The sequence below is a fragment of the Semicossyphus pulcher genome, unplaced genomic scaffold, assembly GCF_022749685.1.
Source record: "Semicossyphus pulcher isolate SPU_LCO1_2020_fin unplaced genomic scaffold, fSemPul1.0.p SCAF_4, whole genome shotgun sequence".
Classification (NCBI taxonomy): Eukaryota; Metazoa; Chordata; class Actinopteri; order Labriformes; family Labridae; genus Semicossyphus; species Semicossyphus pulcher.
This window is the reverse complement of record NW_027211715.1, coordinates 34,472,501-34,489,019: the sequence shown is the minus strand read 5'-3', so window position 1 is coordinate 34,489,019 and position 16,519 is coordinate 34,472,501. Positions and strand designations below refer to the sequence as shown.

The 16,519-nt window shown below is 42.0% G+C and overlaps 1 protein-coding gene across 1 annotated transcript in view; it reads right to left on the bottom strand.

The window, feature by feature from the left end:
- Positions 1–466: 466 nt before the first annotated feature.
- The window catches only part of rab3b (RAB3B, member RAS oncogene family), a 21,981-nt gene continuing 5,928 nt past the window's right edge, over positions 467–16,519 (bottom strand). The window contains exons 2-5 of the mRNA XM_069679555.1: positions 15,325–15,555; positions 9,407–9,525; positions 9,200–9,324; positions 467–5,050 (exon numbers count right to left, since the gene is read on the bottom strand). Coding sequence (XP_069535656.1) covers positions 4,866–5,050; positions 9,200–9,324; positions 9,407–9,525; positions 15,325–15,549 — 654 coding nt within the window. The 5' untranslated portion in view covers positions 15,550–15,555 and the 3' untranslated portion in view covers positions 467–4,865. The remainder of the gene's footprint in view (positions 5,051–9,199; positions 9,325–9,406; positions 9,526–15,324; positions 15,556–16,519) is intronic.

The following is a 16,519-nucleotide window of genomic DNA, read 5'->3' as shown; positions in this document are numbered from 1 at the left end:
TAGCCAAAACAAAGGCTGTGATTGGCTAAGAGCAAATCCATCAGAGACAAACGGGCTGTCTGATAGGTCGCATCTGTGACGTGAAACAAGTTTGGTGGCAGAACACTACCAAAAATATTAGAGGTACTGGTCAAAATAAGAGTAAATGATCATCTTTTTCAAAAAGAAAATATGAACATATAAATACTTTTGATTTTGATTGTAATTAGTTTTTAATAAAAGGAAAAAGGAAAGAAATACTAAATTGTAATATTTATACTTGACATAAATACCTAATATAGGCTACAAAATAAAAACCCTCTTATATATGTATTATTTCCCCTTCATGTCGTTTACACATTTTTTTAAGTATCTTCAGTTTTTTAAAGTACTTGATGTGGTGGCAGTAGATGAGGTAGAGAGAGTATTAAACCTATTATAAAAAAGCATTGTAAGAAAAAGTCACAGAAATAAAACATGAGACAACTTTTATGATTAAAGATTGTGATTTTTAATATACTAAATTGCATCTATAATATACAAACATTCACAATATTTTGTACAATCACTTTGTGCTTCTCCCCCGTACAGGAGTGAACTTTAAGACGACAAGTTTACATAAACTCTCTATTTAATTTGTCCATGGTATACACAGCATAAAAATAAATTCATACTAAACACCATTATAATTTCTAATTCTATCATTTACAAATTCACTTAAAAAATAATCATATGAAGACAATGTCGATATTATTGTACGATTTTTATCAATCTGAAGACACATGGTGGGGAGTTACACACAAAAACGTGCGCTGTCGTAGCTATATAACAATTTGGCAGGATCTTTTTTATTTTCTATCTTTGTTATATTTAATAATAAATGCACAATTTTTTTTCCTCGTCTTCCCTTTTTCTTAAAGTCTTTCATAAACACACACACGTACTGTATCTCAGCTGACATGACATTATCAAAATATCACACTTCCGTTAAAGATACTGTACACAAACACAAAAACCCTCACAACTGAACACGCAGTAAATATTATGATAACCATATGCAACAAGAGAACTGTCGGCTCTAACACCACACACACACACACTCACACTCACTCACATACACACACACGTTCATGTAGGAAACACTGCGAACATGACGGCTACGTGACTACACCTGCTAAAGGGGAAGGAGAGAACCATGTGCTCTTCACTCAGCAGCTCTGCTCACGTGTGCGTGAGTATAAGACAGCCTCAGTGTGGCGTTGGGTCGTCGGCCAGTGCAAAAGCTGAAAGCCACCATGAGTCAGGGCTGCAGCGCTCAGCGGCGGGCTGGGGTCGAGTCTGTGGCAGTTTAGGTGCAATATATGTCGTTTGTGGTTATCATCAGTATGTGCTTCTTTGTTTACATGTTGATTGTTGTTTGTTTAATTATTTTATTCATTAGTAAAACTGTGGAGGCAGCTAAACGTCAGCAGCATTCGAGTCCATGACAAATTTCCCAACAATAAAGTGAAACATATCATATCGTATCGCCTTGTCTCGTCTTGTCTCACATCGTATCGTGTCGTGTCGTGTCGTATCGTATCATGTCGTGTCGTGTCGTGTCGTATCGTATCATTTCGTAGATGGTTATTGGAATTGTTTCGTTTTTGTTCTTTCTTTTTAAAGACAACTTTTGTTTCTGAACTCGTTTTCTCTTTGAAAACCTGGAAAACCTTGTGTGGAAGTTTAATAACAACAAAACTATTTAGCATGCACAAAACAAATTTCTCCAAGTTTTGACGATGTTTTGAACGGCCAAACAAGCGGATGATTAAAAGAACCCTTGCACTTTTTAATTGTGTGCAATGCATACGGCAGAGTTTAATTTTGCACGTAGGTAATCTGCCAAATTTAGCTCTAACTAAGACAGATGCGTCTAAATTATGGCCATGTCAGGTGACGAAGTCAACAATGATCTATTAAAAATTCCCTATTTAAATTACATCACATTTGTTGTTTAACTTATGAACATGTATTTAGTGTTGTTAGGAACATAATAATCTGTTTTTACAGATTATGCATATAGATGAAGGACCTGAAAGCAAGAGACGGTATTTAAGATGTGGATGCAGCCACCGTTTCATGACAGTGCTATTTGTTTTGTGGACTAAAAGACAAGTTTGTGATTAATAAACTTCCATGACTTAAAACCTGCTGTAGGATTTCCTGGTCTTAAAATGTTGTCCTTCAGTCGTCAGAGTTTTTGAGTAGGTTTACATTTAAGATTTGGCCCAAAACAGAGAAACATTGACGCAGAAGGAGAAAACTGTATTTGGCAGAGTTACAGCATTTTTCTGCCAAATATTAGTAGTGTTTACAGAAAGAAAAATATATCTGAAGGAGACCAGTTTGATTTCTTAAGAAGTGCATTAAATTGAGCCACGGTATGTGACTTCTGCTCCTCTGATCTGCCACTTAGAATCCTGTTTTCTGTATATTGTAATGTAAAGAGAAAAATATCTCACAATAACAACTTCTTTATCTCTTCATCATAAGTACGTATAAGATCCCAAAGATGCAAAAGGCACACATACTTGTGTAGACGTTTTTGTGCTGTTCATCCACATTAAAACTTAATCTTAGTAGCTGTTGCTGGTTGTTTGTTAGATAAATGCAACACTAGGGCAGCTGTTATTGTTCCAGTACAAACTATAGGAACACTATTAATGTAAAAGAACCCTGTAACACCTCACCAGGCACTCTCTGTTTAACTCTGTGTTATCAAATCCACATTATAGAAGCATTAGACTTTAATATCCAACAGGCTGTTTGGACATGCGTCAGTCTGACTCGACTCGCTCCTGTGAAGTCAAATGATTCCTGCTGCAGCCCTGCCGGGGAGTTGTGCGTTGGTGGTGCAGCCCTAAAGCATCTTTTCAGCCAGAAACAGAACTAAGTAATGCCAGCGACAGTTAATGGGCTGTAGGTGTGCTGCATTAGAGCAGACTCACTACTACCTATCTGAGAAGCAGCCGATGGATGTTTTTGGCGGATGACTCGACCTGTAAACTTGTGAAAATGAGCAGCTGTGGTGTGTAAGTTTCTCATTGTGCTACACTCTGAGAGGAGAGGCAGTGTTGTGCTTACATGTGGACCCTGCTTCCAGCTCACTGCAGCAGCTAACTCCCAACAAAATCAAATTTGGCGTATTTTTATGTTTGAAAAGTCAAGCGTGCGTTCTGCACGGATCGGGGCAGTGTGCGCAGGCTAGCCAGGTGGACGGCTAACGATTCCTAAACAGCCACTTGTGTAGGCCTCTGTTGCTTTTCACTTTCAGTGACACAATACTTTAAAATGTAAGTTTATCTAACTGTGTTCTTTTGTTTGTTCTTGGAATATGCGTCTCAATCCTCAGAGAAACATGCCTCAAAAGAGCTGCACAAATTCTTGTTAGTAAAGCGCCAAACAGCAACATCTTGACCCTTTTTACACTTAATTTTTTAACTCTTTTGGTTTTGAGCTTCCTCTGACTACAGATCATTTTTATTTAAGTAGACTAGTAGTCATTAGCTGGGCCAGTAACCCTAAAGATAGGCCTGACTGACACTCAGACAAAGACAAGGTGCAGCTCCTGGAGGCTTTTTTTCTACAAGAAAATGACCAATAAAAACCTGGCTGACTAAGACTCTTTCATCGACTATAAGCAGCACTAATCGTCCACCAGCACTAGTTTTGGTGAACCCTTCATTTTCAGCCCTCTGTCCTTCATGCGTCTCCATACTGTCAAGCTGACTGCTTGTGTTCAGGCTTTGTTCCTGCCTTTTTCCTCCTTGTTGCCAGGGACGCTCTGTGTAGCTTGCGCTAGCATAGAACACACAACAGTGTAGGGACTGTTATCCACGATTTTCCGTAGAGATCGATCTGTCACTTCGAACTTCAGGAGTCCCAGACCTTCTCGGATCAGATCACATTAGTATCGTTTACGTTTTAATTCAGTGCCACATTTTTAAGTGTAAAAGGGTCGATGATTTATTCGACAGTATTGTCCTATTTCAGGCATCAGTCCTCATCAGTTCTTCAGAAAGGAAGGTTCTTCTGCATGTTGTCATTGGGTTCTGTTTCTGGGTTTTAAGCCTGGTCACACCTGCATTTATAGTTGTCAAATTTAACACTAAATCAATCGATTAAATCACAATCATGATGTGAATCCACACAAATCTGTCAGGTCAAATTTGGTGAATTGTAATACACACATTTGCACCGTCGACAAATAGCTAAATAACTTGATGTCAGTTATGAGACTTACTGTTCTGTAACTAGCTTATCAAACTGGCTGTTAGCATGCTAGCCAGCTGAGAGAATCACAGTAACTGACTAGTGCTAGCGTTGTCTTACTGGCTAGCATGTTAGCAGCTAATTCGGCACTTACATTAGTTTGCCAGATAGAGTATTTACTATGTCATCGAGCTTCTAGAATGAGCTTTTTGGCAAGAACGTGCTAATGAACTTTGCTGTGCTTCTTTCTGTTGTGATCAGGCTTTCATTTTACTTCCTGTACCTAGCTAGCACATCAAAAACAGACCAGCAAGCTAGTTAGCTAACTGGGATATACTCAACAGGGGCTCTACAACCTTTTTAAACATGCCAAATTAAATTTTGTTGGGAGTGCACTGCTGCCTTCACTCCTCCGTCTACGTAAGGGAAAACCTCGAAAACTTTGGGACAGGAAGGGGATGAGATTGTGTTAAATCGCAGCAGGCGCAGTGATTATTGACTGCTCACAAACATGGACTGAAGCAGAGAGGGTGTGTTCAGGAATGTTACAATAATTTATCTGTTTTTTCTTTTTCTCGAGAGCTTTTGGGAGCAGTCGAGTCGACAGCAGCGGGACGGACAGGGACGGACGATCAGCAGCACTTCTGAGGTAGCTGGGTGGGCTTGTCGGTCAGTCTGGTGGTCTTGGTGCCGGGAGCCGCCGGCGCCTCCACGTCCACGCGCTCCGACATCTTCACACAGATGATGTCCACCAGGCGCTCGAACACCTGCCGCACGTTGATGTTCTCCTTGGCGCTCGCCTCGTAGTACTCGAAGCCTGCAGGAGGAAACAGGAGGGTTAAAAACATTTATTTATTAGGACGGAGATAAAAACACTCAAATTTATGTTTATTCTCACTTTTCTCTGGAAATGTCAGTTTTTCTTTGAAATGCTGGACAGTTTTAAACGTTCAAACCTCTAAAATAAGATCAGATCAACTTTATTGATCCCAGATTGGAGGAAATTTGCTTTATATGGAGTCAGAGCAAAAACTAAATACACTATCTCTTTTTGTACATTTAGAAAGGACTAGGATGGGTTATTGCAAAGAAAATGGCACAACTTATTTTATAAACACGTGGGTTGTAACATTGTAGAAAATCACAGTTAAAAATTGCAGAATATTATTGCACATTATGTCAAATAAATTATTGCACAGAAGAGAAGAAATTGTCCATAAATTGCAGAGTGTGCTTAAAGGGCTCTATGTACAGCTCCAGGGGGAAAAGAGCCCGCTCCAAATGTTCCTTAAACCAGCATCTCTCTCTGCTTGTCATGGCCGCCCAGTCCGGATGTGAACCCCATTAAAACCTCCTGAATGTGATCAAGAGGAAGACGGACGGTCACGAGCCATCGAACAAAGCCGAGCTGCTGAGAGCGGCCTAACGTCACCCAGCAGCTCTGTGACAGACTGGAGGAGAGCATGCAGAGCTGCATGAACGCTGTGATTAATAACCAGGTTATTCCTCCAAAACACTGACCTCTGAACTCTGAGTGAAAACATTCTGTCGTTTAAACATGAACATGAACTTTGATTTTCTTAACCAGTCGTCATGTTCTGCAAATAAAAGTCCACAATGAGAATATTTGATTTGGAGGTCGTGAAAAATGTTGTTTACAATAAACCTAAAGTTCATTTTACACAAACATTTTTTTCTGGAGCTGAAATTCATTAAAGAGTCTCTAAAATATCTTGGTAAACTCAGATCTCATATTAATGCACTTTCTAGCAAGTTCAAACAAAACACTGTATCCTTCCACAGAAACAAAGCTAACTTCCCGATGCTCAGCACAAAGCGTTTGTCCATAGACACGCCTCTGCCTCCATTTATCACTCCACCCTCTGCTTCATCAGCGGTGACAGGTACCCCTCTGATCACTGCATGTGATATGAAAAGGTTGGTTGGGCTCCTCTGACAGTAAGACGTGACAGACATTGGTTCATATTTATTTATAAAACCTTAATTGGCAACATGCCAGCGTGTCTCACCTCCTCATCGGCACTACTCAACACGTTCAGTAATTGGCTGACAGGCAGACACCTGATATGGAAAAACTGCTTTTAGCCCCTCTGCTGCTTTCACAAGGGACACTTTACAACACACCTGAAAACTTAAACAATTGAACTCCATGATTACAAACTGCTCTGCCTTCATAACTGTTTTTAAGTCTTTGTGTTTATTCTGTTTTTACTGTAGATATCAGCGCCGGCCCTCAGTGATTCCTCCTGATTAACTGAATATATATGTAAATACATATATACGATTATGTAATACTTAATACTTAAAGTGATAATCTCAGTGATGTTCATGTAAATAAATGTCTGTAAGTCTCTCTCTCCCTCTGAATGAGGTAACACATGGTGACTGAGCCTATGGCCCACTGATGAAAGCCTTTGCATTTGCAGTATATAGTATTATTATGGGCTGGGTGTCTGTGGCAGCGCCCAGTTAGTGACGCGTTTTCCATCAGCCAGCAGTGATTGGTCTGCCAGAGAGGGTAGGCGGAGCTAAGCGGCTGCTTTTCCGCTCTCTGCAAGTGTTGCGAGTAAACAGTAATCTACTATGGCTGAACAAACAAAGAAAAGATGGATGACTACAGATACAACTTCAACAAGAAGTGAAAATCCAAAGAAGAAGAAACAAACTCGACGCTCAGATGAAGCAAACAGTCTGAAAAGGAAAGCGACCGTGAGCCAGGAAAATCAAGAGTTACAACCGGAGCCAACCGTGGACGTCACACATGCAGCACTGTCTGGATATCTGGGAAGTGTGCTCCTGCAATTACAGTTTATCACCACAAGGGGCCGCCAAAGAGAAGGACACTGAGATCTTCGAGATTAGACCTTTAAGTACATACACTAATAATATACAATAATCAACATGCGTCTTATTAAGAAGAATAAAATGAAACACAACATGTAAAGATGTGGATGATAAGTCAAATAAATAAAATAAAATGGGACAATCCTTTTTCCAATAGATTGATTAAATCCGTGACAAGCTGTGGATTTTGTTTTGTTTGAGGCCGAACACTTTGGACGCCACTGGCTTTAACATTCACTGTATGATCTCACACTGTTGTTCTTTTACTTCAGCGAGGTGTGGTTTAATCTATCTAAGCATCTTAAGATGTGTTTACTGAAGTCAGACTCTTCTTCCCACTTCACAAATACCTGTCACCTCTGAGCCCAGACAATGTGTCACACTAAAGAGTCACTTATGTTCATGGTATAAAAAGAAATATTATAAATAACATATTTAGCAGCTCACCAAACAGGTCAATGACTCTGCTTGAGCACGCTCACATTACACGCTTGTTGACCTGGTTTGTAACGTCTGCCTGGACAGAGAGGAACCTTCTGCCGGCACGCAGCCTGCAGCGTGTACATTTATTAAAGACAGTGAAGAAACAGCTCCCAGCAGCTGAGCTAAAACCAGTATTGTGCATTCTTAATTCAAACGGCCTGGAGGAATGAGCAATACAATTTTAGTATTTAGGTGTTTCTCTGCGCACACACCTCGGGCTGAAGTCGTGTTTTTTTTTAGTTTAACCGGTTCACACAAGTTCAGCTGCTGTTTCACAGTACGGACGAATGTTGCAAAGAAACAGTTCATAGACTGTTTAGAAGTAGCCTCCGTTTTAACGTCCAGCAGGGGGCGTCTGACTGTGGAGAAGTCTATGAGAAAATGGTCCTCCTTCTCTCCTGATTTACTCCCTCAGTAAACATGCTGATAATTAGCTATAGCATATAGCTTAGCAGTGGATTGCCCCCTCTGGGTGGGGAGTAAGTCTCTGCCTCAAGCGAAGGAGTTCAAGTATCTCGGGGTCTTGCTCACGAGTGAGGGTAAAATGGATCGTGAGATTGACAGGCGGATCGGTGCAGCATCAGCAGTAATGCAGGCGTTGTACCGTACCGTTGTGGTGAAGAGGGAGCTGAGCCGGAAGGTGAAGCTCTCAATTTACCAGTTGATCTACGTTCCAACCCTCACCTGTGGTCACGAGTCTTTGGGTCGTCACTGAAAGAACGAGATAGCGGATACAAGCGGCCGAAATGAGTTTCCTTCGGAGGGTGTCTGGGCTCAGCCTTAGAGAGAGGGTAAGGAGCTCGGAGATCCGGGGGGAGCTCGGAGTAGAGCTGCTACTCCTTCACATCGAAAGGAGCCAGTTGTGGTGGTTCGGGCATCTGGTTAGGATGCCTCCTGGGTGCCTCCCTTTGGAGGTTTTCAGGGCAGGTCCAACTGGGAGGAGACCCCGGGGCAGACCCAGAGCTCGCTTGAGCGATTATACATCCCGTCTGGCCTGGGAACATCTCGGAATCCCCCAGGAGGAGCTGCAACGTGTTGCTGGGGAGAGCGACGCCTGGGTCCCCTCGCTGAGCCTGCTGCCACCGCGACCCGGCCTCGGATAAGCGGAAGATAACGGATGGATGGATGATAGCTTAGCGTTATCTAACTACTAAGCGTATGATTACCCCTCGCTCCTCTCCAGCTCCACCCTCTAAGCCAAATATGGTCACCTCTGGCTCCAAAAAACAAGATGGCGACAGCCAATATGCCAGACTCCAGTCTTCAAAACTGTAGTTCCACTTCTTATATACAGTCTATGACAAAAACACAAGCCTCTAAACTGGAATAAGGTCATGCCTGTTTTCTTTAAGTTTGAGTCTGAGGTGTGAAAAGCATAACTAAAGTTTTGTGGAATTCATTTGGTGTTAGATGAGCAAAATCACGCCCCATTGAGACCTGATGTCAGAAGAGTTTAAGGACACTTTAAGGAAAAATATTTCAAATTTGGACTCACTTTTTAGATGCTGTCTATTACATACATAAGACCCACTTTGACAGTGGTTTAAAGAAGGTGACGAGTCAGAGCCTGAACCCTGAGCGGAAGAATATTTAGTGTAACCTTGCAGCAGCGTCTCACCTAACTGGTCGGCGAGGTGTTTCCCTTTCTCTGGAGGTACGACTCTCTCCTCGTCCATGTCGCACTTGTTGCCCACCATGATCACCTGGGCGTTGTCCCACGAGTACGTCTTAATCTGAGTGGCCCTGAGAGCACATTTCAAAAGCTCTGTGAAAGCATCAAACACCCAAAAGAATACACGCTAGTTTCTAATCTCTGATCTCGTACCAGTCCTGGACGGCGTTGAAGGACTCCTCGTTGGTGATGTCGTACATGAGGATGAAGCCCATGGCGCCGCGGTAGTAGGCCGTGGTGATTGTGCGGTAACGCTCCTGCCCTGCTGTGTCCTGGAAACAAAAACCAAAGAGTCAAGCAAGCACACTGTAAGAAACTGTTTATCCTGTTTCCAGCGAGCCGAGATCCCAACGTACGAAGCTGGAATAAAATCTGTTCTGTTACTGAAACCAGCATCAGAAAAATCACTTAAACATTTGTGTCTGTATGAATTCATACATCAGAGAAGTTACCAAGAGCATCACACACCTGCTCTCACCTCACAATCACACAGCGCCGTGTTGAACCTCACTGAAGCTCATCTACACCTCTCAGCAGATCATCATCCGTCTCCAGTCGGCTGTTAGTTAGTTATTTTAATCTACAGCAGCTGCGTTCTGGATCCTTCCCCTGTCTGTATTAATGGTGTCATCATCATATTCACAGCTGCAGAAAACAGCTGCTGCTGCTTCTACTTTTCTTATCTGAAGGATAAAAGTCACATAAATAGCTCTGATGAGATGAGATGATGCAGACAGCCCAGTTTGAGGAACAGATAAATCTCATCTCAGTCCAAAACATTTGAGCAAAGTTTTTTGGCAGACTCTTCCCACCCAGAAGTTAAAAGACCTCTTTTAAAGACACAGACCATTGGGACGTAGATCTATGGACTGTAGTGAAATAATATTTGTTGGCAAACCTTAAAGAGCAATTCTGGTATTTTGGAACCTGGGCCTTATTTTGCTGCCATGTGACTGTAATAGCTGCAAGAGATCGCTGCAGGTAAATGTGCCTGATCGGAAGTTCTTGTTGTTTCCACTGACAGGCTCAGGTTGTTACTCTAAGTGTGTGACAACATTACAGAAAGGATCCCTACAGAGAGAGAGACCTTATTCCTAAGGTAAGACCCTTTTTATAAACCAGAAACAGCTGCATCGTCGCTTTCTTCAAAGCCACCAGACTCCATTGACAAAAACAGTAATTTTACTTTGCAGAACACAGGAGTTGCTGGTCTGCCTTTGTATAGTTTGTTTGTGTTATTGTGTGTCACACAAGCTTTGTGTTGTATATGAACCAACCATTTAAAATACCACAAGTCACAATTATAAGTCACACAACAACAAACTAACTACCAGATCTATGCAGGATAAACCAGCAGCTCCTGTGTCCAGTGAGGTAAAATTTTTCTGAATGTAGTCTGGTGTGTTTGCAGAGAGCGATGTAACGTCTGTTTGTGGTTAAAACAATCATCTTCCTCTGTAACAAAAAGGTCTATCTCTGTAGGGATCCTTTCTGTCATGTTGTCACACACTTAGAAGAACAATCTGAGCCTGTCAGTGGAAACAACAAGAACTTTTAGTGGACTCTGATCAGGCGCATTAACCTTCTACTTTATTTAAATTAAAATGTAGACTTGTGTAAATGTTCATGTCTGCGCTTTTTATTCTCTCTGGAAAAGAGGCGGTATCAGCAATCTGTTAAATCTTTAGAAGAAGAAAAGTGCTGAAAATCAGGTGGTTAGACGTGCACTCAAGGTTGTAATAAACAAAGACATCATGGCTTTGGATTTTGAGAGCTAATCAGTTATTGAGGCCTTGTCAGAGTCATCTCACTCTTTAATCTCACAGGGACCAAACAGCCAGACTCGTTCCAGCCTCATCTCCTCTAAGACTCTTAACCGTCTTATCTGAAGCTCTGATCGTTCCGAGGCCGGCGGCACAGACCCCCGCTCGACTGCAACATCCAGCTGAGCCTCAATGTGACTTTGACAACCGCACACAACAGCTCCCACATCGTTCAGCCGCCATCCTCCACCATTTCATCCTCTTCGTACTACTACAGCTGGTCGGGATGCAGTCATCCTGCTAAATTTAGATCTTTTGTGCATTGCTTCCTCTGCATTCAACAATACACTGGATTTCTTTCTCTTCAGAGTGCTCGTTTGCATTAAATTAATTGAGGTTTGTTGCGGAGTGTGATTTTGTGCGTGTGTGCAGAAGCGACATTAATCATCGAGGGGGAAAGCAGAGCCTCAGGCAATGACTGATTCCTCCGTTTAGTCGAATGAAAGAGAAAAATGTGTGTTTGATTTTGGCAGAGGAAGACGTCACTGCGCTTCAGCATCATGGCTGATAGTGTGTGGATAGCTGAACATCAAAGCCAGATCTTAATGGAGCCACTTTGTGCACACTGAATCTGGAGAGAGACAAACGCAAACGGTAGAAAGAACGCTTTTGTCTTACATATGTTTTTATACTGGATCATTAATGTTCCTTTTTTACAAAGCTGGGCACTTTTTTTAAAATGTTGGGCTCTAAATGAGTAGATGTGTTCATCCTGCAGCAGTGAAACAGGCTGTAATGGCTGCAACATAATCCTTGATGGGTCAAAGGTCGTCCACTAAAAGTTCTTGTTGTTTCCACTGACAGGCTCAGATTGTTATTCTAAGTGTGTGACAACATGACAGAAAGGATCCCTACAGAGATAGACCTTTTTGTTACAGAGGAAGATGATTGTTTTAACCACAAACAGACGTTACACCGCTCTCTGCACACACACCAGACTCCATTCATAAAAACAGCGATTTAAGCTCACAGGAGCTGCTGCTCTGCTGCTGCTACGATCTGTTAGTGTTAGTTAATCTGTTTTTGTGAATGGAGTCTGGTGGAAAAAACAAGAACCTTAGTGGACTCTGATCAGGTGCATTTACCGGCAGCCATTTCAGTCATGCGAGTTCTTCAATAGAAGCATGAATACTGGAATTGCATTAATTTGTAAACACAACTTTAGTTAAGAAATATATTGTGTTCAGCACCAGACTTAGGTTACATTTTACTTAATTTTGCTGCAAATTTCCGGACAAATGGGAAGTTGTTCGATGGCTACACGTCAGACCCTTCATTTAACACAAAGTAAACAAGGTTGTTTTGCTGACATTTAACAACTACGACTCCCATAGGGCTAAGCTAATGGCACAGCTAAAACACTACAATTAGCCTGTCTGTACGTCTCTATGTGTGTGTGTGTGTGTGTGTGTGTGTGTGTGTGTGTGTGTGTGCGTGTGTGCGTGTGTGTATTTTTACTCATCAGTATGCTTTTAGTTTAAATCAATCTGCTCTGATTAGCTCGACTGATGGCACACACCCCTCCTCTCTCTTTCTCTCTCTCTCTCTCTCACACACGCACACACACACACACACACACACGCAAGCACGCACACACACACACACACACACACACACACACACACACACACATACACCTCCTCACCTCTGTCCCTCCCCTCTCCAGGCTTCTCTCCCCCCCTGTGAGGTCTCAACCTCTTCTCCCCAAGAGGTCTCTTTAATTGCCACAGAAGACAGCCCTGTTAGTGTGTGTGTGTGTGTGTGTGTGTGTGTGTGCGTGTCAGCGAGAGAGTGAGTGAGCGTGAAGAGCTGCTGCCATGGCAACAACATCACCACTGATGATACAAGCTGTAGAAGTGTGTGTGTGTGTGTGTGTGTGTGTGTGTGTGTGTGTGTTCTCCCTGCAGCCTGTTGTAGACTGAGAGCAGAACATCATGTTACCCTGCAGCACTCTGATGTGTTCCTGTGTGTAGCAGTGTATTATACCATGATATATAACTACATGTTAGTGTGTGTCACATTATAATACACTTTATGTTACTGTCTATAACAACGTATCATATTATGTTCTGTCATGTTGTGTCACAGTGTATTATCGTATGTTGCTGTGTGTTACAGTGTATTATAGTATGTTGCTGTGTGTTACAGTGTATTATCGTATGTTGCTGTGTGTTACAGTGTATTATCGTATGTTGCTGTGTGTTACAGTGTATTATAGTATGCTGCTGTGTGTCACAGTGTATTATCGTATGTTGCTGTGTGTTACAGTGTATTATAGTATGCTGCTGTGTGTCACAGTGTATTATCGTATGTTGCTGTGTGTTACAGTGTATTATAGTATGTTGCTGTGTGTTACAGTGTATTATCGTATGTTGCTGTGTGTTACAGTGTATTATAGTATGTTGCTGTGCGTTACAGTGTATTATAGTATGTTGCTGTGTGTTACAGTGTATTATAGTATGTTGCTGTGTGTTACAGTGTATTATCGTATGTTGCTGTGTGTTACAGTGTATTATAGTATGTTGCTGTGTGTTACAGTGTATTATCGTATGTTGCTGTGTGTTACAGTGTATTATAGTATGTTGCTGTGCGTTACAGTGTATTATAGTATGTTGCTGTGTGTTACAGTGTATTATCGTATGTTGCTGTGTGTTACAGTGTATTGTACCATGATATGTAACTACATGTTGCAGTGTTATACATATTTATATGTTACCTTGTGTAAGAATGTCTCATATTATGCAATGTTACTGTGTTACTGGATATTATATTATATGTGTTACAGTGTGTCACATCATATGTTTCTGTGTGTTACAGAGTCTTACACACTTATATGTTACTGCCTTTAACAATGTATCATATCATGTTCTGTTACTGTGTGTGACAGTATAATATACCATGTTATAGCACTACATGTTAGCAGTTAGTTCAACCAAGTAATCTGATTGGATTCCGTGAGCGCCGGGAACAACATCACTGGGACTTTTCACTCTGTGTATCACTCCGCCTCAGCGTCTGTTCTGAACACTGTTAATGAACGTTACAGCAGACTGTGTACGTCTACATTAAACAAGCTGGCACCTCGGAATCACACAGCAGACTCTTATTTCACCGGCTGATGATGGATTAGAACAAACAGGTAAATGTACGTGATAGAAAACAGCTGATCTGTGGTCACCTGGAGACACAGAGAGCAGGAGAATGTTTGGGTTGCTTGGCAACAAAAGTCCAGTTTTAGTTAAGTTGTGGAACTAGTTCAGTTGGTGGAGCAAAAAATAACCTGCCGCTTGTTGCACTGAACCTCGGCTGCATATAAAGGAAAGAAGGAAAACATGTTTGTGTGTAAGCCTGCGTACCAGAAGCATCCGACATGTGACATCGATGTTTGATGCCTGTCAAACCATCAGAATACATCACTGGCATCGAGTGTCAGCTCTCAGTCACTCCACCAGTCAGAACACTTCAGCTACTGTTCAGTGACTTCTTCTAGTAAGAATTCACTCACTTTAAATTTAAGTCAAATTTGGTGCTTTTGAAGACAAAAGTGTTAAAACAATTACTGTGATAAAAAAGATTTTATCGAGAAAAACCTTTATCTTCTTTTTGTAATGCTGAATACGACAAACACTTAATCCAACTAGATGTCATGTAGATCATGTGACTATGTGGAGAATAGAAACCAACACTGTGCGTACCGCTGGTGGTTTGATTTGAGATTCAACAGATTTTTCCCTTTGTGTCCCTAACGTAAAAGTCTTTGAGCATAAACGACTCTTTACTTTTGTTTCCTGTTGACTCATCGTTAGCCTGTAAGCTAGCTAACAACCGTAACTGGCGATAACATACGGATGACACGCAGCCAGTCTCCTAATACTCATAATACTTGTCTAAAACTCGGTAAATCAAACAGATATACACTATTGGAGGACAAATGTGCTGCAAATTCAGAAACGATGCAAATTCAATAAGACATACAAAAGTCCAAAACTAAAACAAGAACATGCTGCAAAGACCAAAAATCAAACATTACCAACAAACAAGCTGCTGATACATAAACGATCCAAAGTCAGAAACACCCACGCAAAGAAAACTAAGCCAGTCATCAGTGTGTAAGTCCTCCAGGCCTGCAGGGGGCGCAGAACTGTCAGAGTAGAAATCTTTCGCAGCACATTTTCCCGTATTTATGTGTGTGACAATTATTGAATTATTGGTGTTGCATAACTATGAGGAAAAAACACAACTCCTCACCCAGATCTGCAGCTTGATCCTCTTGTCGTTGCGATACACCGTCTTCACCTTGAAGTCGATGCCCACGGTGCTGACGAAAGAGTTGCTGAAGGAGTCGTCGGCGTAGCGGAACAGGAAGGACGTCTTCCCGACGCTGCTGTTGCCGATGATCAGAAGCTTGAACATGTAGTCAAAGTTCTGGTCGGAGCCATCCCGCTGGCCAAAACGCTGGTCTGCCTTCGCCATCTGGAGCTTTGATTGGAGAGAAAAACACCATTCGCATCAGATTCTTTTGAAACAAGGGAGAAGATTTCACTCACTTCACAATCTAGGTTTTATCCTTCCTACTATCCTTAAGGTTTAGTCTACGTAGTTAAATCTTTGTTTGGTTGTCACCATCCCTCTGTTCCCAGGTAAGGGCTATTTTTGCCGTTCAAACTGAGAGTAAAGCAAGAAGGAGGTTTCAGAAGCAGAGTGAAGGGTAAAGGTCTGTTTAGCTGCTGTGGAGAAATCAGTGTCTAAAGTCATGAAAGCTGTCTTTCCCACAAACACGAGGGTCTCAACCCAAGAAACATACAGTCAACATTTTAACTCAGGAAAAATGTGAAACTAACCATTTTAAAGTTTCCTAACACGTCACATTTAGTGGATGATGAGCTGGGAAACGTCCCCATGTGCTGTTACCTTGCCGTGGTGAGGAGGCTTGTGTGCTTCCATGACTCTGACCTCTACCGGAGGGGGTCATACCCCCAGTGGGTTCAACCAAACTGGGCAGGTTTCAGGCTAGAGGCCAGACTAAAAGCTGCACCTGGCCCTCCAGGTTGGGGGTCAGGCAGGGGGGCTGACTCCGAGCCGGGGAACGAAGATATGCAATGCAGGAAGAGCAAACTTCTTCCACAAACACCTGAAACCAAAACCACTGCCATAAACACCCCCAATGTTGACCCTGGCCTTATGCAGACCTATGATCTGGCCCTTTAAGGACCTCAATCTGACCCCCAAATTATTTATCAAAAATCATAAGAATGGAGCGAAGGCATTCAGCTGAGCGTTTTTTCTGAGCGTCAGCGATAAAGTAACTCAGTAAATCGTTTGTTTCATTTTACATCCGTCTCGTTTTGTCTTCTGATGGAAGTTTGTCAGAAACTTCCCGTCCTGCAAAGAGGTTTAAAAGTTGCTACTATAATTATGACCATGACAACAACCTGCTTGTATT